The sequence below is a fragment of the Ailuropoda melanoleuca genome, chromosome 13, assembly GCF_002007445.2.
Source record: "Ailuropoda melanoleuca isolate Jingjing chromosome 13, ASM200744v2, whole genome shotgun sequence".
NCBI classification, from domain to species: domain Eukaryota; kingdom Metazoa; phylum Chordata; class Mammalia; order Carnivora; family Ursidae; genus Ailuropoda; species Ailuropoda melanoleuca.
Window position 1 is genome coordinate 71139676 of NC_048230.1, and position 20994 is coordinate 71160669.

General features: G+C 50.2%; 1 protein-coding gene and 1 long non-coding RNA gene across 2 annotated transcripts; one reads left to right on the forward strand and one right to left on the reverse strand.

Annotated features, from left to right (window-relative positions):
- Positions 1 to 694: 694 nt before the first annotated feature.
- On the reverse strand, positions 695 to 9695 carry LOC117795804. Its single transcript, XR_004619965.1, has 3 exons — positions 9565 to 9695; positions 1378 to 1443; positions 695 to 1069 (listed from the first exon to the last, which is right to left on the reverse strand). It is a non-coding gene; the product is annotated as an uncharacterized LOC117795804 (long non-coding RNA).
- A 4043-nt stretch (positions 9696 to 13738) lies between these two features.
- Positions 13739 to 20221, forward strand: PDRG1 (p53 and DNA damage regulated 1). The gene is made up of 5 exons (XM_002918278.4): positions 13739 to 13911; positions 15468 to 15543; positions 16577 to 16651; positions 18586 to 18666; positions 19280 to 20221. The coding sequence occupies exons 1-5, from the start codon at positions 13825 to 13827 to the stop codon at positions 19360 to 19362; spliced, it is 402 nt and encodes a 133-aa protein (XP_002918324.1). The 5' UTR covers positions 13739 to 13824; the 3' UTR covers positions 19363 to 20221.
- The last annotated feature ends 773 nt before the right edge of the window (positions 20222 to 20994 follow it).

A 20994-nucleotide genomic window follows, 5' to 3' on the forward strand; every position in this document is an offset into this window, starting at 1 on the left:
TGTTTGCATATTGTTCCATCCCTGTCTTTGATCTTGAAGAGTCCCTTTTCCTATTGTCTTTTTCTTATTGGTTTGAATGAGAAAATTGCAGCTCTGAGAGTTGCTGTCTCTTCCCCACTCTCGCCTTTCCCTCCCTCAAGGACTGTTTTCATCTGGCCACAGCCCTAGGCAGGGAAGGGGCAACATCAGAGGGAAGGGGATGGGAGGAAGCACCAGGTAGAGGGAAGACCAGGTGCAAAGGCCTGCAGGCCTGAGATTTGAGGGCACATTTTCAAGGAATTCCAGATCACAGATCCGGGGAGGTGGAAAGCTGGGAAAGATGGGGCTGGAGAGTTCTGAGGGATGAGATCCTAAAAGTCCAGAAGATGTACGTTGTCCAGGAAGCAATGGGAAACTACTGCAGAATTTGAGCAGGAGACAAATGTGATCAAGTCTGGATTTGGAAAGAAGCCCCTGCAGCCAGAGGAGAGAAATGCTCACTAGGAAACAGCTTGAGGGTGGAGAAGCCAGAGACAGAATATAACAGTAATTCAGGAGAGGAGGTAGGGTTGCTTATACATCCTGGATACCTCAGCTCACCCCAAACCTTTTGCTCAGATTGGATGTATCAGGCATTTATTGTAAAAACACTCATGTAGCACTTTCTCTTTGCCTGGGACACTGGAATCACTATACAATTACTAACTCACTTTATCCTCACAATTTGTGAAGTAGTTTATGGTTTTTTCCTCCCATTTTACAGATGAAGAAATTGAGTCACAGAGAATTCATTTGTTTGGAACCACTCAGTGCTAGAGCAAAATTCAAGCCATCATGTGGCCCTAGAGTAGGCTTTGCTATCTCACAAGGGGAAGAGAGTTTGGGAAGAAGGGGAAGAAGTGGGGGGAGGGGAGGCTTGAGGAACACCCTGCTTCAGTGTAGCTGGAAGGGAAGATGAAAGGCGACAGCTGCCCTGGGTCCGGAAGGAGCAGCCATCTGCAGTCCTGCAGCCCAGCATCCCTTTTGTGTCCAGGGACTGTTTTGGTCCCAGCAATGCTCAGGAGGTTGGAGTGCCAGCTGTGGCCCAAGGCTGAACACAGAGAAGGAAGAGTTAGGCATTAAGGGAGTTTTCTAGGCTGCGTTCAAAGCTAATAGTCTCTATCTGCAGGCATGTGTAGACTAGTGGGAGTTTTTGTGGGTTGGGCTGGAGGGAAGTCCGAATCCCAATGTGATTTAGGCAGGAACAGTATCTTTTCCTTTTTTTTTCTGTTCTGCAGCCCTAAGCAGGGAGACTCATGGGGTCTTTGGATCCTCTATTGGCCCTGGGCCAGTTCTGAACGTGTCTGGATCTCTGCCTTCTCATAGGTGCCTGGAAGGAGCTGATAGTTAGGTACTTACCTCTGGGTCCCAGCCCGATGGAGGCAGCTCCTTTACCTCCACGCCTAGCCACATCCTAGAATCAACCTGTTCAAACAGGAAATAGATGACATGCTTTTATGTCTTAGACTCTAGAACCAGGAAGCCTGGGTTCGAAACCTACTCACCTCTTCCTGACTCTATGACCTTGGGCATTTACTCAATTTCTCTTAGCTTCAGGGAAAAAAGCAAAATGGGGAACGGTAACCAGTGCTCTCTTCGTGGGGCTGGGGTGAGGACAAGTAATGCTAATTACTAGCTAGGGTGATGCCTTCCACAGAAAGCTCTCTTGGATCCCCCACCCAACTGTGCCCTGATCCTTATCCCTCAGAGAAGTCTCCTTGACACTCCCCTGTTACGAGCTCCCATGACATTTTAGTCTTTTCCTTCTTAACATCAGTACACTGGCAATGTATCTTTTTATGTGTGCCTATTTGGAATTGCCTGGGAGCTCCATGAGAGTTTGGACAATTTATCTATTTTCTTCACCAACAAATTGCTGTGCGCCCAGTGTTGTACCTGGCACCCAATAGGCATTTTCTAAACATCACTGAATGCATGAGTGAGTGATCAACTGTATGAAATAGCTTCCGTTGTTCTCCCCATTTTATAAACAGGGTAACTGACCCGGTCAGTTGGCAGTGACTCATAGAACTATCAAGCCCTCCTGTATGTCAGGAATTGTGCTAAGAACTTTATGGATATTACCACATGTTGTCCTCAAACCAGCCCTTTTTTTTTTGCACGAGGAAACTGAGAATCAGGTGGGTGCTGCCACTTGGCCAAAGCCATTAATTAGGATGTAGCAGAGTTAGCACTCAAGAGCTCTACTTCGGGCAACTGGAGCGGCGACAGAAGAAGGATTTGATGGGCTGTCTGAGGTGTGGACCAGGTCAGCGTGACCCATCAGTGGTACTATGGGAGGGAGGCTGATCTGAATGGTTTGGACTGGTGTATTCTGAGTGGCCTGAGATCAAAGATCAGGGATTCAGACTAGAACCGATAAGGGAGTACAGGCATGGTGTTTTAGTGGAAGCGGGGTGGGGCGTGGGGCGCAGAACAGCTTGAGCAAAGGCTCTGCAATGGGACTGAGTCAGGCTCATTCGAGGGCCGAGAAGAGGCTTGGGTGTGACTAGTGTGGAAGGAGAAGGTATTTAGAACTGGACAGGCCCTGAGATCTTGTCCAGTTCCCCAAGCCCCTCTCTCATTTTACAGATGGGAACACTGAGGCCCAGAGAGAAGTCCCACATCCAGCAAGTGGCAGAAACCAATCTGGGAGCCTTTCCTTCACCCCTAAGGGCCTGGTCTCTGAGCTTCTTTAGGAATCTTGGGAATCATTCTTGGGAAAAGTCTTATTTTTATTTTTATTTGAGAAAGGAGCATGAGCAAGAGAGCACAAGCAGGGGATTAGCAGAGGGAGAAGAAGAAGCAGACTCCCCACTCAGCAGGGAGCCTGATGTGGGGCTCGATCCCAGGACCCTGGGACCATGACCTGAGCCAAAGGCAGCTGCCCAACCGACTGCACCACCAGGCATCCTAAGGGAACAGTCTTTATCATAGCTGCAAGTTCAACCCATGCCTACTGCACCCTCTGCTTGGATCAGTTTCTAATAATATTCCTTTAGTTCTTGTGTAAACTATGCACAAGATAATTGGCACAGCATTGTTTATAACTTCAGATATTGGGAATGACCCAAATGTCTATCAGTAGGGGATCGGCTAAATAAATCATGGACTTTCTGACAACAGAATAGCACGCGGGAGTAAGGGAGGTGATGGAGCTCTCCATCTCCTAATACAGAGAGGCCTCCATGGGGACAAGCAAGGGATAGAATGGGAAGGTGGGGAGTGAAGCTGGGTGACAGGGAGGATAATAATCTATCTTTGTGTTTGTTGTATATGCACAAAGAAACTTCGGAAGTCTACGTAAGAAAATGAGATTACTGAAGAAGGCACTGGGCAGAATGGGAACAAGATGGGAGATTTCATTATATGCCCACTTATAATTTTTCTTTTGGAATCATGTGAATGTATTTACCTAGTAATAAAATATAATAATAATGAGAACAGCTGCTACTCAGCTAAGGCTGAAGGCTATCATATGAGAATAAGCGGTCAGTACGGTCAGATTTTCTAATTACTCGAGAGAAGTCGGAAATCTGGATTTTATTGTTCAATCTCTTGATTTTTAAATGTTGGCTCCACTTTTGCTCAGACATTTTTCAGGCCAAGTAAATAGGTCAGTGGGTCAGACACAGCCTGAGGGCCACCAGTTTCAGCCTCTAATGGCTTCCTGCTCCCAGGGCTGGAGTTCTCAAGCACCCCAGGGCCCCACCCCCATGTGGGCAGTGGAGGACAGAAAAGCGCCTCGTCCTGCCCCCTCTCCTGGCACCCTCAAACCCTTGCCCCTTGGGGCTGTGGCATTTGGGGCTTTTAACTCAAGATCTGGAAGGCAGAGAGGGGTTACGAACTCTCAGATAATTCCCTCCCCCAGGGCCCTGCCGGCTTCGAGGCCCAGCTGCCTCCTGCTGCCCACCCATCTGTCCCTGGGAGGTGGGGACCGCAGTGAGGCTGGCAGTGATGGGGGTGGGCTGGAGTCCCTGCTCTGAGCCTCAGATCACTGGGCTCTGTCCAGACTCAGAATCCAAAAGGACAAATCTAGAGACTGTGAGAAAGGAAAACGGGCGTGGCTGCACCTACGTGGTGTATGCTGAGCTAATTCGCCGAATTACCCGACGCCAGAACTGGACAAGCCCGAAGGGACCATGTCATCCAACTCCTTCATTGCACAGACGGGGAGACCCATGTCTGCTCCCCACCCACCGCCCCAGGTTGTGGCCTTGTCACCTCTCTCCTGGACAACTGGACCGCACCAGCCTCCTCATTGGGCTCCCTGCAGCCCCTCTTTAGCTCCTATGTTCAATCTTACCCTTAGCTGAAGGCGCCTTTTTAAAAAAAGAAATCTGATCAGGTTCCCCTGTCTGCTCAAAGCCTTCTGACTACTTCCTGCCCCACTTCGAGCCAAAGTCCTCAGTGCTGCCTACAATCTCTCTTCTGCTCTCCTCTCTAACCTTACCTCCTCCTGTCTTTCCCTCCTTCATTCTGTTCCAGCTACTGGCTCTTGGCTACTCTCTTACCAGGCCAACCTAATCTCTCCCGTCTGGCTTTGTTCCTGCAATTCCCCCAGGTATTCTCAAGGCTCCATCTTTCTTTTCTCTAAAATGTTGCCTCTTCAGAGGAATTTTCCTGGTAACTTCCCCCTGACACTATCTCCTCACCTGCCTTATTTTTATCCATAACGTTTATCACTGTATGATGTTATAATATGCATTTATTAGTTTCTCGTCTAGAATATAAGATCTGCGAAGGCAGCAGTCATGCCTATGTCATTCACCACTGTGTCCTCCACACTTGGGGCAACTTGGCATGTAGATGTATAGAGCTCCCGATCCAGTCGTGACATGAAAGGACACAGGTCTATAATTGAAATGACAGCCAGTCCTGAGTCTGCTGTTACCTGCTTAGGAGACCATGAGCAAGTCACCTCACTTATCTTCTCTGGGCCTCAGTTTTCTCATTTGTTAAACAAGACTGTCACTAAGACACCTTCAGTTCAACCATCCTGGAAGGTCTTCCCTGTTCAGATGTCACTTTTTTCTCGATAGAATCTGAAAGGCCTTTAAATAAACATAATTATGTTTATTTATTTACTTATTGAATAGTTAACATAATCACATGGTTCGAAGTCCAGAGGTGCAAAGGGGACCCATTTGTCTGTCCTACCTTGTCCTCCAGCCATCAGTTCCCCCTTTCAGAGGCAATCAATGACAAGTTTCCTCTCTCAGTCTCTCTCTCTCTCTCTTTCTCTCATCTACTTACCTTTAAACCCTATTCCACCATTTTGAAACACATGATAGCTTAATTATACATAGTTCTGACCTTTGTCTTTTGTTCACGGAATAGCAGTTTGGGAGATCGCTCCTTGTCAGTGCAGAGAGAGTGCCCTTGTTCTTTTTATGGCTTCACAGCATTCCCTTGCATGGGTGGTCCATAGTCTACTTCACCAACCCCCTAAATAACGGGCAGTTAGGTTGTCTCCAGCCTGTTACCACAATCTGCTAGTGAATAATTTTGTGGACATACCATTGTGGGTGTCTGTAGACTAAATCCGCTTGCTGATGGAATGGTATGTATGTATATGATTTAGATAGATGCCTCTATAGGGACCATACCCATGTCTCCCACACATACTGGAATTGAGTAAAAGTACGTGTAAAAGGGCTTTATAAAGGACTGCAATATGGCCTGAAGACTCCTTGCAGATGGGGAGAGCACTCCACCTTGCTAAGCCTGTTCCTCTTCAAGAAAAGTATCCTACTTCATGATGTGGGGTGGTGAGGATCAAATGAGACAGTGTAGGGAAAGTGCTGTGCACCTTTCCTGGCACACATTAGGACTTCTCTAAAGATTAGCCATTCCTCCTCTGCTTAATGTTATTATCTGCCCCCAGACTGTGGGCTCTGTGGGAACAAGGACCTTGTCTGCCTTGTTCACTGCTATAACACAGCTCCAGGCTGATGGAAGGTGTCCAAAAATTACTTACTAAGGGAATGAGTCCACTTCTCAATGTCACTTTGCGCACCAGGCCCTCCATTGTGACCTAGTCCTGCCTACCCATTCAGTTTCATCTCCTGTCCCTCTCTCCCCCTCTCCTTGGGCTCTGGCCGCATGGGCCTTCTCTAGGTTCCCTCCTGCCACAGTGCCTTTGCACATGTTGTTCCCCCTGCCTGAAACAATTTCTCTACCTCACCTTCACCCATAGCCTCTCCATTTGCCTAGTTTATTTTTATTCATCCTTAGATCTCGGGTCAAATGTCACTTTTTAAAGAAAGCTTCTTTTACCTCCATTTCCTGATTTAGGTTAGGTTAAGATATATAATCTTATTGGACTCTGAGCTTTTCATTTGAGCCTTATTGCAGTTAGGAATGGTACATGCATGAATGTCAATCTTATCCTTGTGACTGAAAGCCCACAAGACTCAGGACTAGGCCTGTCCTGTTTACCAGTGGGTCCCCATGGCCTGGCACAGGGTAGACCCTCAGTAACCGTTGCCTTGAGTGAATGAGTGAATGCCAACACCCATTTTACAGATGAGTTGAGCCTCTCATCTCCACTCAAGACAGGGGAAGTCTTGACTCCATGTTCCACCTTCTTTCCAGTGGAATGAACAACTCCTGAAAGGTTCTGGTTGGTGAAGAAGGAGAGGAGAGGGAAGAGAGAGACAGACGGACAGACAGATTGGACCCTTAATTTCTTCCAACACATGATGAGGACATGGGCCCCCTCAGTTGTACAGCAGACCTCTCCTGCAAGTCCCGGGCATCCCTAGCCACAGTGGGCTCCAAGGCCAGTGAGAAAGCCAAAATAGTGGCCAAAAAAAAAAAAAAAAAAAAAAAAAAAAAAAAAAAGTAGCCCAAAACAAGAAAGTGATTGATGTCAGAAGAAAAGAAGGACCAAATTCCCTCTGGAAGGCCTGAGAGAAAGTGAGCTTCCTGAGGAATCAAGGGTGTGGGGGGACCGTGTCTTCTAGGAGGAGAGGCATTAAGGGAAGTGTAAACACTCAACAAGTGGAGAAGGAAAGCAAAGGATATTCCAGGCAGAGGGCACAGCCTGAACAAAGGCAGAGAGGTGAGAACGTCGCGATGTGCTGGAGGACCAGGGTTCAAGAACTGTGGAGGAGGATGAGGCAAAGAAGTTGAGCTCACAGACAAGCCCCAGGAGACATGGACCTGAAGGGTCATTGCAGCATCTAATAAGATGGAAAACAGCTTAAATATCCTCCCACAAGAGAACGGTTTAGTAAAACCGGTAGGGGTGTCAACGAGAACAGCCGTTCTGGAAAGGAGTGGGGCAGTATTCAGGGAAAAGGAGCGTATTCATGCCTTATGACAAGGCAATAGAGTGCTGGGGCGATCAGGGTGGCTCTGTGTGGATTGATGGGGAGAAAAAAGGGAACTCAAGCACAACCAAGGGAAAGGACAAGTGAAATGTGAGGGAAGCAGCTTGGGTTCTCTGGAGCTTCCAGAAGGAAGTAACTAGAGACACACAGAGTAGATGGATAGAGCTGAAAATAACAAATGAGAAAAAAAAGGAGCAGGACATGAACATGAGTTATATCACAATAATATTTTTCGGGATTTGAAACGCCACATCCAGTTCATCTGTATCTATTAAATCGGACGCACCTAGCAACTCTGCTCCTGGATATACACACAACGGAAAGGCATGCACGTGTGTGTACCCGAAGACACACCGCCGTTCCTACCTGCACTTTGTAAGAGCCCCACACTGGAAAACACCATATGTCACCCACAGCAGCAGAATGGTTTAATTGTGGTGTAATTTGACCAGTGGAAGACTTCACAGCATTGAGAGCAAGTGATCCATCCACAACTATACACGATAATAGAGATAAATCTCACAAACAAAATGTTGAGCAAAAGAAGTCAGACACAAAAGAGCACACACTGTGTGATTCCATTTGTATAAATTTCAAAAGCAATGTCCGGTGTTAGAAGTCCGGGTGGTGGTGACTCTTAGGGTAGTGTCTGGGAGGCCTTGGAGGGAATCTCCTAGCTCTGTTGTTTGATCTGGTTATGTAAGTGTGTTCTGTTCTCCAGAGTTCACGAACTGTCATACACTTATGATTTCTCTTCTGTGTATGTGTGACGCCTTCATTGAGATTTTTAAAAATCCATAAGCGCATAAGACAACTACTATGCATTTTGTAAGCCATCTCAAGTATTTAAGGACATCTGTCAAACATGTAGAGAGTTGAGGTGAGGTCAGAATTGAGCGGAGGCAGGGAGGAAAAGGAGGAAATAGTACAAACAAGAGAGGATCCTTGCAGATTACCTCCTGACTCTGTACTAAGAACCGAGCAATGGGACCTATTCAACCCTCTGCACTTCAGTGCATAAGATATAAATGTAAATTTTAATCTAGAAAGCTAGAGAAACAAATGAAATATGGTGCTTCTGCACCATAGAAAACATGGTAGCCGCCAGAAAACAGGAGAATGATCTAAATATACCAATCAAAAATGTCCAAGAGTAAACGGACTACAGAGGGATGCATTTGCAAGCAGTGCCCTCCATCTGCCTTCCTGCCCTGCCAGCCACACGATGGTCTCCCATATTTTCTCGGGGTTCCTAACTATCCCTTTAAATGAATATCACCGTTCTGAAAAGAAACACTCAAACTGGGACTCTAAGGAGAACTGGGATGGGGGGAGGAAGGTCAAAAAGGAACTTGAGTCTTTTCTGCAATGTTTTCAATTTTGGTAAGAAGAATCTATTCCTGGAATTTAAAATGAATAGATTTAGTATTCAAGGTAACAGTAAAGGCCAGTGCAGGGAGGCCTGGAATGTTCTGGCCTTGCATTTTCTTTGAGGTCACTTAAGATTTTTCAAGTCAAGCCATGGGACCATCTGTTGCCTGATGAAATCGGGGTGAGGGGAGCTGGAAGACAGGTCCCCACCTGGCGTTCCCATCTGGCTGCATGACCTCGGGAGGGTCCCATCCCCTTTCCGGGCCTCAGTGTCTTCATCTGCCCTACGGGAATCAGGTTTCTGTGTTAGTGGGGGATGTAGGAGGATGAAGTGAGGGCACAGAGGAAGATCGTATGAATATAAGGATTATTCTCTGGGTCAGAGGAGGAGAAGGAGTGGAGCCCTCCCCTCCACCTGCCAAACCCACGAGGGCGCACAGGAAGCAGAGGGAGGAGCTGGGGACCACCCAGGAGAGCAAACAGTCCATCTGTGGGACAGGGGCACATTGTCAGCAGCTGGGAGGCCCGGCCTGAACTACTCACAGGCCACAGCCCATGAGGCAACCACCCAGGCTGCCTGGAGAATTGGGATGTTGAGCGGGCTTCTTGCTGCTCCCAGCCCAGGGCAGCCCCGGTCCTGTTGCCTCTCCAAGCCCCCATCATCAGTCTCCCACCTGTAACACCCCACTCCCAGAGCTGTACTCCTCCCCCCTTTAAGCCCATCCTAGCCCCACAGCCAGAGAGTGCTTTCACAAAGCAAACTCCATCATGTCCCATACTTGTTCAAAACCTTCCAGTAGCTTCTCACAGATGAATGAACAAAATCCAATCCTCTTACCTTAGCCAACAAGTCCTGGTATGATCTGCCTCTCCCACTGCCCACCTCCAGTGTAGGGGTTAAGAGCCTGGCCTCAAAGAGAATCTGCCCGGTTAGAGTTCTGGCTCTTTTCTTCTTTCATTCACTCAAAAATGTCTATTGACCACCTACTATGTGCCAGGAACTCTTCTAGGCATTTGGGATACGTCAGTGACAAATGAGACAAAGATTCCTGCTCTTGTGGAACTCCCTTTCTAGCAGAGGGAGATGAACAGTAAATACAAGTAAGTTAATTACGTAACACACTGGAAAGTGACAAATGCTATGAAAAAAAGGAGAAAAAGTAGAGCAGAGGAAGTTGATCAGAGTACAGCGAGGGGTGGGTTTGCATTTTTTAAATGCAGTAGAATGGTCAGGGTAGGTCTCATTAAGAAGGTGAATTTTTTTTTGTTGTTGTTGTTGATTTATTTTTTTGTCAGAGAGAGAGAGAGACAGAGCACAAGCAGGGGGAGCAGCAGGCAGAGGGAGAAGCAGGCTCCCCTCCGAGCAAGGAGCGAGCCAATGTGGGGCTGGATCCCAAGACCCCGGGATCATGACCCAAGCTGAAAGCAGGTGCTTCATCGACTGAGTCACCCAGGCGCCCCGAGAAGGTGAAATTTAAGCTAAGATTTGTAGCAAGTGAAGGAGGAAACAAGCAGACATGAGGGCAGAGGGAAACAGTGGGGAGAGAGGTGGGAAGTGCCTCAGAGAGGCAGGGCAGGGCAGGCAGGGTCTCGTGGGCCTCAGCGAGGAGTTTGGCTTTTACTGAGTAAGATGGGAGTTTGGGGGGGTTTTGACCATAGGGAGTGGGGGAGGCAGGACAGGGAAGGAGAGGAAAACAAGCAAGCCTTGCAGATGTCATGTGGATGGCAGCTTCAGCCGGATCCCACGGGGTGTGGGGGGGAGGACTGCAGGGTGTAAGTTACACCTCAGAGTTATCCACCCATACCCGCACCAGCCTCCCGGGCAAGGAAGGTGGGCTTTCATATCTCTGAAATAACGGGTTACAGCTTACTTGGAAGGAAGTCACACCAGGAGGCTCCAGCAGCCTGTGGACAGTCTTCCCCGAGGAGGAGAGAAGCAAGGGCTGGTCACCGAACGCATACCCAAAGAGGGTGCACGATAAAAGGGGATCCTAGGGGGATGGGTACAGCATTGCCCTTGTTGGATCCAGTCCCCAAACACCAAAGTCCCAGCAGCCATGTCCCTTTTGGCCTGGGCTTAGGGTAGCTAAAGATTGGGGGCATGTCCAAAGTGACCAGGCAGGGTTTTTCTGGTTAGGGATCACTGCCCCCCCCCAGACCTCTGCCCACCGCTGAGTCCCCCACCCAAGGCTTCAGAGGGATTCATCCTCTGCAGTACCCTGATCACGCGGCAGTCCAGGCTTCCTTCTGGGATTCGAACTAGTTACCCTCACGTTAGCTCTGTTCACCTTTGAATACTTTGGATTTTAGAAAATTCTGTTTCATGGTGAGTCTACTCATTCATTCTGTAAGCATTGGCTGAGGACCCACTGTGTGCCGGGCACCATTCTAAGTTCTAGAGATAAATCAGTGAACAAGACAGATATGGTTTCCTCCCTTGAGCTTATGGTTGGAGAGGGAAATGATTGGAGAAAAAGACAGTATTTAAGCGCAGAGATCGGCAAAGCTGGGGAAGCTGTGTAGGCCTAGAGGAGGTTCCTGACCCTTGGCAAGAGGGGACACCAAGCTGATAAGTGGAGGTGTGCCTTGACACAGGTACAAAGGTAGGAGAAAATTAATCCAGGCTAATGGAGGAGTGAGTGCAAAGGGGCTGAGTCGCCCCCCATTGCCTGCTACTCCCTAGCGCAATGACCATCCTCTCTCACGTGGGTGGTTGTAGCAGCTTCCTCTTGGGTCTCCCACAGAGGCGCAAGGAAGCTGGGCTATGCAGTCACTAACTCTTCTCCCTTCTTGGTTAAGGGTCACTCCTGTGGGCCTTAACTCACCAGCATTCTCCCACTCAACTGGTATCGGGGAGCGGGGTGGGGGGTGGCGTGGAAGCCACAGGCTTGTGCACCATTGTCTGCAGGTGACCTCCAGGGAGGGCTTTACTGATTTGGGCGGGGCACCTACAGCCCCCTCTCTAGAACCGTCTGTTTAATGCCTCCTTCCCCTTTCTGACCTCATCTCCTACCTCCTTCCCCTTGCCCTTTCCGTTCTACCAAATAAAGCCTCATCTCAGGGCCTTTGTATTTGCTATTCCCTCTGCCTGGAACACATTTCCCCCAGACATTCACATGGCTCACCCCTCACCTATTCCACATCTCTGCTCCAGTGCAACCTCTTCAGAGAAGCCCTCCCTGACCACCTTGTTGCAAGTAGCCTCTCCATGATTTTTTCTCTACCTTGTCCCGTGTTGTTGTTTTCCATAGCCTTTATCCACCTGACACATGATATATTTACTTGTTCGTGTGTTTATCATCTGCCTCTCCTGCCAGACTGGAAGCCTTCTGAGGGCAAGGACCATGTCTGGTTTTTGCTCATGGCGGAAGCCCTATAATAGGGTCAGGGCAGCCAATAAATATTTGTGAAATAGATGGTTCTAAACATAAATGAAACATATGACTTCCCTCCCCAACACTTCCAGTGGCCAAGGGTGCTCTCTAGGGGCCAGTAAGTTGGGAGCTGACTTCAACCCTTCCCCATCCAGGCCCATCTGGCAGGGGTCAGGGGTCAGCCTGGTCTAGCCCTCTTTGGGCCCCCATGTGGAGGAGACCCAGTCCTGGGGTCTAGGCCCCAGGGATGCCTGGTAAGCCCTGTTCTCCTTTGGCAAATGTTCCTCCCTCCTTCGTAGAGCCTGGGCCTGCGTTTCTGAACCAGAAGGTGTTTACACCAAACATCTTGGGTTTGGCGACAAAGTCACCCTCAGTGAGGAATCCTTAATGAATCTCTCTTTCCCCATGCAGGGCAGCTGCGGAGAAAATTAGCTCTGCCTCTGGCACCTGAAGGAAGCCAAAGGCCAGGCAAAGAGGAAGTGCTCTTGGGGCTTCTGGTGCCACAATCTGGGGGAGAGTTTCTTTTTTTAAGGGTCCAGGGACAGCTGTGGTATGGAGACCAGAGTGTTTCTAGACATAGGTTTGCTTCTAACTTTCTGTGTGACAAAGCATTACCCTTCTCCTGGCCTCAGTCTGCAGCTCTGAAATGGGCAGTAATAACCTGTCTGTACAAAAACTGTGAAATTCAAGGGAGGCAAGGGATGTAAAAGGGCTTGGTTACAGGGACCTAATGGAGAATAAAAAGCTGGAATCAGGGAGGCAGGAGGTCAGAATTCTAGTGTCAGGTCTGTTGTTGACTTTGTAAGATCCTCACCACTCTCTGGGCCTCAGCTTTTTCAGCTGTACAATAAGGGGTTTGGGCCTGAAGATCTCTAGGGACCCTTCTTGTTCTGAAGGGCAGCCACATTCCACCTGCCTGCCTCTTCTTGGAGATCCTTCCAAATCCCACGACCCATGCCGATTTGCTTTCTAGCACTCACAGAACTTCTTTTCTGAGCTGGCACTTGATCACTCACTGCATGTAGTTTTCCAGTCCCTTCCTTGGGTCTAGGTCAACTACTCTGGACATGGGCCCAAGACAGGGGCTCAACGAATACCGGTGAAAGCTGAATTTTAAAAACGATTCCTGCCCCCTTCTGATCCTGCAGAGACACAGTGAGGGGGATTTTTATTCACTCTCATTTTATAAATTGGAAACTGAAGGTGTCAGAGATTAAATGTAAGTCACACTGACACATGGGCCTTCTTGGTGTTCCTTAAACAGGGGAAGAATGATTTGTATTACTCCAAAACACTTATTGCTGCTTGCCATAGTATGTAACTACTTGTTTTGTCATGAATTGTCGGTGTTTCCCACTAGGATGAAGTTGCATGAGGACAGGGACTGTGTTTTGTTCGCTGTTGCACCCTCAGCACCTAAACGGCCTGGCACCTAGCGGACGCTCAAGAAATAGGAAGGGAGGCAGGCAGGCGGGGTTAAGAGGCAGCTCCGCGGACTATGCTCTCTGAGACTGCAGGGGGCGCTCCAGCCCCGCCCCCAAGGCTAGGCCCCGCCTCTCGCGTCCTGCGGACGCCAGAGTGTTGGAGCCTGCGCGCCACTGTTCTTTTAATTGCGCGTGCGCGCCGGAAGCACCTCCCGTGCGCGTGCGCAGTCGAAGCGGATCCCAAACGGAATTTGAGCCGTGTCGCAGCCGATACGGGTTGAGTCGGAGGTGGTGGGCACCATGCTGTCACCCGAGGCGGAGCGGGTGCTGCGGTACCTGGTGGAGGTGGAAGAGCTCGCCGAGGAGGTGCTGGCGGACAAGCGTCAGGTAGGAGGCCCGTCCGCGGGGCTGGGGCCGGGGTTCGCTCGTCGGGGCCTAGCGGCGAGCGCCGTACGGCCGCGCGCGCGGCCCGGAATCCGGCTCCAGCGCCGGTTCCCAGTGGGCTGGTGGGCTCACGGCCGTGACCACAGACGTGGGGCGGTGGTGAGGCAAGGTGGGCCAGACACCTGGCACGGCGCCGCGCTTCAAGCATTTATTCGCACGTGTTAAATGAGCTTCTGCTTTGTGCCAGGGATTCCCTGTCTCTATCCTTCCTCCGCCCCTCGCCTCGCCCTCCGGATCCCGAGGCATTACGTCTTTGGGTTCATCTGAACACCTTTTTCAAAATGCATTTCCTCTTCAGGCCCCTTCCCGCTGGCTGGGGGTGCAGTGTCTTCGCCAAGGCTCTCAGGGGAGAAGAGGAAGAGAAAAGAGGCCTGAGTAGTCTTGAGATTGGGCAGGTGGGGACGCTTTGTACACCTGCATAGAAAGTCTGGGTCTTGTGCTAATTTAAGTGCTGAGTGTTTGGAGGGAGTTAATGGGGGAAGGGAGGATGATGTAATTGGATTTAGGCTTTAAAAGGATTCCTCTGGCTGCTTTGTGGAGCACAGAATATAGGGGGACAAGTGGCCTGTGAGGGGCCACTGCCAAGGTTCAGGCAAGGGATGGGTGTGGGCCAGGATGATGGTGATGGAGGAGACAAGTGCATGGTCAGAGGTATATTTTGGAGTCGGTTACATACAGGAGGTGAGGGAGTAGGAGGAGCGAAGAATGATTCATAACTCCTCATTTCCAGTTAGAATAATTGGGTGATTGGTAGGGTATTTACTGAAAAGGGGAAGACTTGGGTAAGTGCCCATTAAATTAAACACTGTATCAGGGTGTGCGGGGTGATAATAAAGTAGCGATGAAAATGTCTCAAGCACTGACTGTGTGTCAGGTACCGTGCTAGCTCCTTTAGTTCCTGGCTCAGTAACCTGTGAGGTAGGTGCTATTCATGTCTCCATGTTTCAGGAGGTAAAGTGACACAGCTCACAGCGGGCAGCAGGAGTCATACCTGGGTATTGCGGAGGCTCTGTAGCCAACACTCTGAAGAGGCTACTGTCTCCTCAGTTCCTTAGTAGCTTCTGTGGTGTTAGTACCATCTCAGTGCCCCCCACCCCTGCTTTGCTGTCTAGTATTGCTGGGCTTCTTGTGATACTAGGTCAGAATCAGCTGGAGGAGCTTGTCCGGGGGTAGGTTTCTACTCCCCTGGTGATTCTGAAATGCCCTGAAGCTTGAGCATTAGCGCTGCAGGGAATAACAACGAATTATCTGTTTAATCAGCAAACGTTTCCCCAGCACCTTCTCTGGAGAGGACTCCTGCACAGAGCATTGTCTGTAAGGACCTGGAAACTGAATAGGGGAAGAGGTACATTTACACATCAGTGTGTTTTAGGCGTGACATTGGAAGAAACCTAGGAATGATGCCTTGTCTGTTGGGTTTTTACAGCCCCTGGTCTGTTGGGAGGTGATGGTTTGGGGCAAGAGGGAGCTGAGTTCCAGCCTGCCCCTGTGCTTTGCAGATTGTGGACCTGGACACCAAAAGAAATCAGAACCGGGAGGGGCTACGGGCCCTGCAGAAGGATCTCAGCCTCTCTGGTAAGTCAAGGTTTTGTCACTGCAGCCCTGGAGGTGTGTTGTTTTCCTTCTAAGGCTTTCAGCTTATCCCTAATAGAGTCAAAAGCCATACATGCATGACACAGCCTGTGGAGATGAGGGAGATGATGTTGCAGGTCTGACGCAGACTATGGTTCAGGGTCTCATCTGTGGTTCGGCGGGGGGGGCGTGGGCTGGGGGGGTTAGCTGCTCGATCATTGATGGCACTAGGAGGTGCTGGGAGAGGGTATGAACACAGTTCCTGTTCTTGTGTTCTTACAGATGAAACTACGTGATACATAATTGGAAGCTGTGAGAAAGTTGAGGAAGGAATTGGACTTGGGGTGGGTGTTGGAGGAGGGGATGAGGGCTCTTGAGAGGAGGCCAGGTGGGTGTGATGGGGGGGGGGGCGGGGGGGAGGCTGGAGAGATGGGCAGAGGCCAGGCAATAATGAAGAGCTTTGGAGGCCGAGCATTTAAAGTGCACCAGAAAGCCTGAAACCTTCTCGTTGCTTCTCATCTCACCAGAGTAAAACGCAGAGTCCTGCAAGACCCCCTTGTCCTCTCCAGCATCCTCTCTGCTACTATCCCCTCACTCATCAACTCAGTTCACACTGGTCTGTTTGCTCTTCCTAACACCCCAAGCAAATTACTGGTCTTTGCTGTTCCTGTTTCCTTTGTCTGGCTCACTCTTTCCTCGGATGTCTGCAGGGCTCATGCCTCACTTTCTTCAGGTCTCTGCCCAGATGTCACATAAATCAGTGAGGCCTTGTCAGACCAGCCGGTAGAGTAACAGGTCCTCCCCTACTCTGGCATTCCCCATTCCTCTTACCCTGCTTTATTTTTCTCCAGAGTACTTAGCCTTCTCAGGGTCTCACGAGTCATATCTTATTTATTCCTTCTCCTCCACTATATCATAAGCCCGATGAGGGCAGAAACTGTCTTGTCCTGCTGTGTTCTCAGCATGTGAAACAATGCCTGGCAGAGAGTAGCTGCTCAGAAATACTTGTTGAGTGAGTGACCATTTGCCATTTCAGAGGATGTGATGGTTTGCTTCGGGAACGTGTTTATCAAGATGCCTCACCCGCAGACGAAGGAAATGATTGAGAAAGGTAAGGCCTTTTTGGGGTGGGTCAGGGCCACGGCTCCCCCGCCAGCCTCGGTCTTAACCCAGCACTGAGAGTCAGGCTTTGGGCTATTTGGTGAGAGGCAGCTGTGTTACAGGGCTCAGACAGATGTGAGTGTTAATCCCTGCTCTGGCGCTCGGAGTTATTTCCTCGTCTCTGAAGGAGGGGGTGCGTCTGCAGAGCACAGTTGTGAAGTGCAGATAAAACCGTGTGTACTTAGCCTAGTGCTTGTTTATCACTGAGGAACGAGCTGGGCCACAGATACAGAAAACCCAACCAATGGAGGCTTCAGGAAATCGGGTTCTGTTTTCCTCATCAGTAGTTGTCCAGAGGTGGGCGGTCCAGGACTGGCACTGACGATCAGCAAGGTCACCCTCACGTATTCTTGGAGGGGCTGTGTCATCATTGCAGGCCTCGTGTCCACAGGCCAGGCTGCAGGAACGGCAGAGGGCTTTCTCCATACATGGCCTTGCCTTCTATTTCACAATAACACTGTCCTCCTCAGAGACTTCTGACATTTCATTGGCCAGAACTAAGTCATGTGGCCCCCTCCCCCCAAGGCTGCAAGGGAGCCTGGCGGAGTGCGCTTTTATTTTTCACATCCCCTGCCATAGTGACTGCACTGAAAATAGAGGTTTGGGGAGAGCGAGCCTCTAGGGTCTGCCACAGCCTGGGCACTCAGCATGTTACTCAAATCTTCATCGTAAAGGCAAAAAGTCAAGGTGCAATTGGGTCCTTGGCTGCAGAAAGGAAAGATTATGCATGTTTTCTCTTCCCCCAGCCTTGAAAACGTATGTGCCAGGAGGAACAGCAAGGTCGCCTGAAGGCAGAATCTCCCTATCCCTGTTGAAATAAAATTTTAGCAAAGGAGATTATATCAGCTTAGAGAAGTTTCCAGCTTCCTGTCGAAAAGTACACACTAATATTACGGTTATAAAATTTAAGAGTTGTCATTGCTCTTGAGTGGTGGGCTACAAGGCCCCTCAGACTGAGCTTTCAGAGGGGGTCACTTGCCTGGGTTCAGGATCTGGTCCTCAGCTGTCTTGGCCCACAAATGTGTGCTTGTCACCATACCTAGAAAGGTTCTGGGACCTTATCATCACTCGTTCTCTGGGGTCGATGCGAGCTAAACAAGTTCCTAAGAGACCAGGGTTCTCATTTACCGTGAGCACTAGAGCCATTGCCCAGGCCAGAGGGCTCGGCTGCTCGGGGCTTCTCCCCATCAAAAAGAATGAAAATCTGTGGGGAAGACAAACTTGCCAGCACGTCATCGTGAGCAAGTGGAGTCGGGTGACATCAGGCAATTTTGTCACCAAGCTTTGTAGCCTCTGCTTCTCTTCATGCTGTTTGCCTTCAGGTGCGATCCATCTTGGCAAGATAACCTCTTCTGTGCACGGTGAATTGGGTTAGGCTTGAGCATTAGGCTGGCCCACTGGTTGTTTAGGTCACATATTACCACGGTCACGTTGTTTGAAAACCGCTCACCTTGATGGACTTGGGTTTGTAAGATCATTAGCCACACGTTTCCCAGCCATCTTGGACGGGCTGGGTCTAGATCCTACATTCTGGTCTGATGTTTCAGTTTTCTGTAATTTCACTGTGGGAGGGGCACCTAAAGTCCAGATATTGCCTTCCCTGCCCACTGAGCAGCCCACGGTACTTTGCAGAATGAAAACAGGTCAGTGGACAGAGTGGCAGGTGCTCAGTCCTGTCCTGGGCTCACTCAGCCGTCTTGGGCAAATCACCTTCCATCTCTATCTCTTTAGTTCCTTCCTCAGTTGGTCTCTGAAGTCCCCTTCTTCCCGAATGCCAGGAGCCCTTGCTCTCAAGGAGGCCGGGGAGAAGCTGACATCCCTGGCTGCCTTTGGGTCAGTGTGTCTGCAGTATAACCCCATCCTTCGCCCGCCTCATTTTTTCAGATCAGGATCATCTGGATAAAGAAATAGAGAGACTCCGGAAACAACTTAAAGTGAAGGTCAACCGCCTCTTTGAGGCCCAAGGTATGGGCCTGGAGGGAACTGGGAACCAGGAGGGGAGAGAACTGTCAATGTCAGTGTGGACTTTATAGAGCAGGGGTGGGAAGCCCCTCCCAGGTGGGCGGGAGAGGGCCTGGGTGGCACATGAGCCTCCTGGAGGCTGTGGGCAGGGGCAGTGGCCGAAGCCACCCGGAGATAGAATGGACAAGGTTTGCGGTGTCTTATTCCTGTCACAAGTCTTTTTCCAGCCATAAGGGGAACAGCCTGGGGTATCTCACGTTATATCCTAGGGCATGGTATAGGAACCAGGACAGCTCTGAGGGGATGCAGAGGGCCTTAGTCAGATGGTCAAGGTCAGAGCTGAACTTCTGGGTAAACCTCACCACTCCAGATTGGTCACAGGGATGGCAGAAATCGGTAGGTTTCTGGGCAGTAGTCGTGACTCTGCGGGTTCTTGGTGACTCATGTGCTTTGTCAGTGCATTGCAAAATTTGAGGCCCGTCCCTGTTGGACCTTAAGGCCAAGTGTTTGGCAGCCTGAATGCAGCATAAGCCCCTTTCCTGGGCCTGACTCCAGGGCCAGCAGGAGGTTGGATAACAGGAGGCCCAACTCGCTGATGGATTGTTTTCTCCCCCAGGCAAACCAGAGCTGAAGGGTTTTAACTTGAACCCCCTCAGCCAGGATGAACTTAAAGCTCTCAAGATCATCTTAAAAGGATGAAATTCAGGAACCAAGACGGGGGACCTAAGACAGGATCCCCCCTCTGTGGTCATGGAGGACCCAGGACTCTCCAGCTTTATAACCTGCAAGGATATGATTGCCCTGCTAGGAGACAGGCGTCAGCAGTCTGCGCATGAGAAGCCTCTGTCTGTGGGGATTGGCTGCTCTGTGACGGCAGGAGGGAGCCCTCAGCCTGCCAGTGTCTGCTGGGTCCGACCGCTGGAGCTGGATGGACACAAGACCCATTGATAGGCCCCGGCAGCCACCAGTGGGTGGGGGCCGTGCCGGTGGAGGGGTGAGAGTGACCGCAGCAGGCACTTGGAACAAGGGCCTGCTGTTCACATGGGCCCCTGGCAGCGGCGGGCAGCGGTGGAGAGCATCATTCCTGCATTCCTTTCAGGAAGAGAGGCATTCTCAGGCAGCATGCAGTGGAACTGGAATAAAGCGGGAGGCTCACAGGTGGTTTCTGAATGAGGGACAGAATCTTGGGGCTTTGTAGGTCACGGCAGCCATCTGTGGGGCAGACACGCCGTTCCCCACCATGGCCTCCGCTTTGGGCTTTTCCTGCTTGCGCCTGGGATGGAGCCCAGAGCGGATGCTGCGGATCAGACTCTGCCGGCTGTTTAGTCAGGAAGGCCTCCCGCGGTCCTGCAGCAGGGGTGGGGCAGGGAGCTGCCGCCTCGCCTCGTGTGGCCCTCCGCCACTCTGGCCACTCTGACGGCAGGGCTGGGCCAGACCGCCCAGTGTTCCCGCCCGCCGGCCTTTAGCGGTCTCTCGGATCCTGGGGTGAATGTGCTGTGCAGGCAGCACCGTGTCTTTCCTGTTCATTGAGGGCTTAATAAACATCTCCTAAATAAACGAATGGTAGCTTCAATTCTTGACGTCATCTGGGCCTTCATTGAGGGCACACTGCCTTGAGGACACCACCTATGAAGGGATAGTGGCTCCTGCTGGGAAGTGGTAACAGGACTAGACGGGCAGTAACAACGATGGTGGCCTCACCTGGTTCCCTCGCCCCACTTGGTTTCAGCCCATAATCATATGGGAACATAGGCTGGTACGGCCAGATCCTAACGTTTTTTGTTTTGTTTTTTCCAAGAGCTAGAAATTTGGATTTTTAAGTTAAATCTCTGTCTTGTAAATATTGCTAATGCAGAAATTTTTAAAGACTTGGGTGTTGGCCAGACAAAATACCTTACAGAAGCCAAATTTGGCCCATACCTATGATTTTGCATCTTCTTGAGTTTTTAAAGTAGAATTAGCATGTGTTTCCCCCATGATGGCCTTACAGTGGGGAGGTGGAATTGGAAGCTAGGTGTCTGTCCATAGTAGACTAGTTACAGGAATTGGGAGCTCCAGACTGTGGAATACGGTACACCCGTCATCAAGAGTAAGGAAGCTTTCTAAGCACTGACTGGGAACATGTTCCAAGATGTAGTAAGAGAAGCAAGTGGACAGACACGGTCTAATCCAATCACTTGCGTGCAAACACTGCATCATCGTGTGTCTCTCCCCCCCCCCCCCCGAAGACAGAAGCTGCACGGTTAGAGCGCAAGGGTGAGAGACTAGGACACAACACTGTGGTAGTGCCTGGGATGTGTGCCTGGCTCATGATGCATATCAACGTTGCCC

Coding starts and splice junctions, on each gene's coding strand:
- PDRG1 (XM_002918278.4), top strand. CDS start 13,825: ATGCTGTCACCCGAGGCGGAGCGGGTGCTGCGGTACCTGGTGGAGGTG. Junction 15,544..16,576: donor GAAGGATCTCAGCCTCTCTG/GTAAGTCAAGGT, acceptor TTGCCATTTCAG/AGGATGTGATGGTTTGCTTC. Junction 18,667..19,279: donor CCGCCTCTTTGAGGCCCAAG/GTATGGGCCTGG, acceptor TTTCTCCCCCAG/GCAAACCAGAGCTGAAGGGT.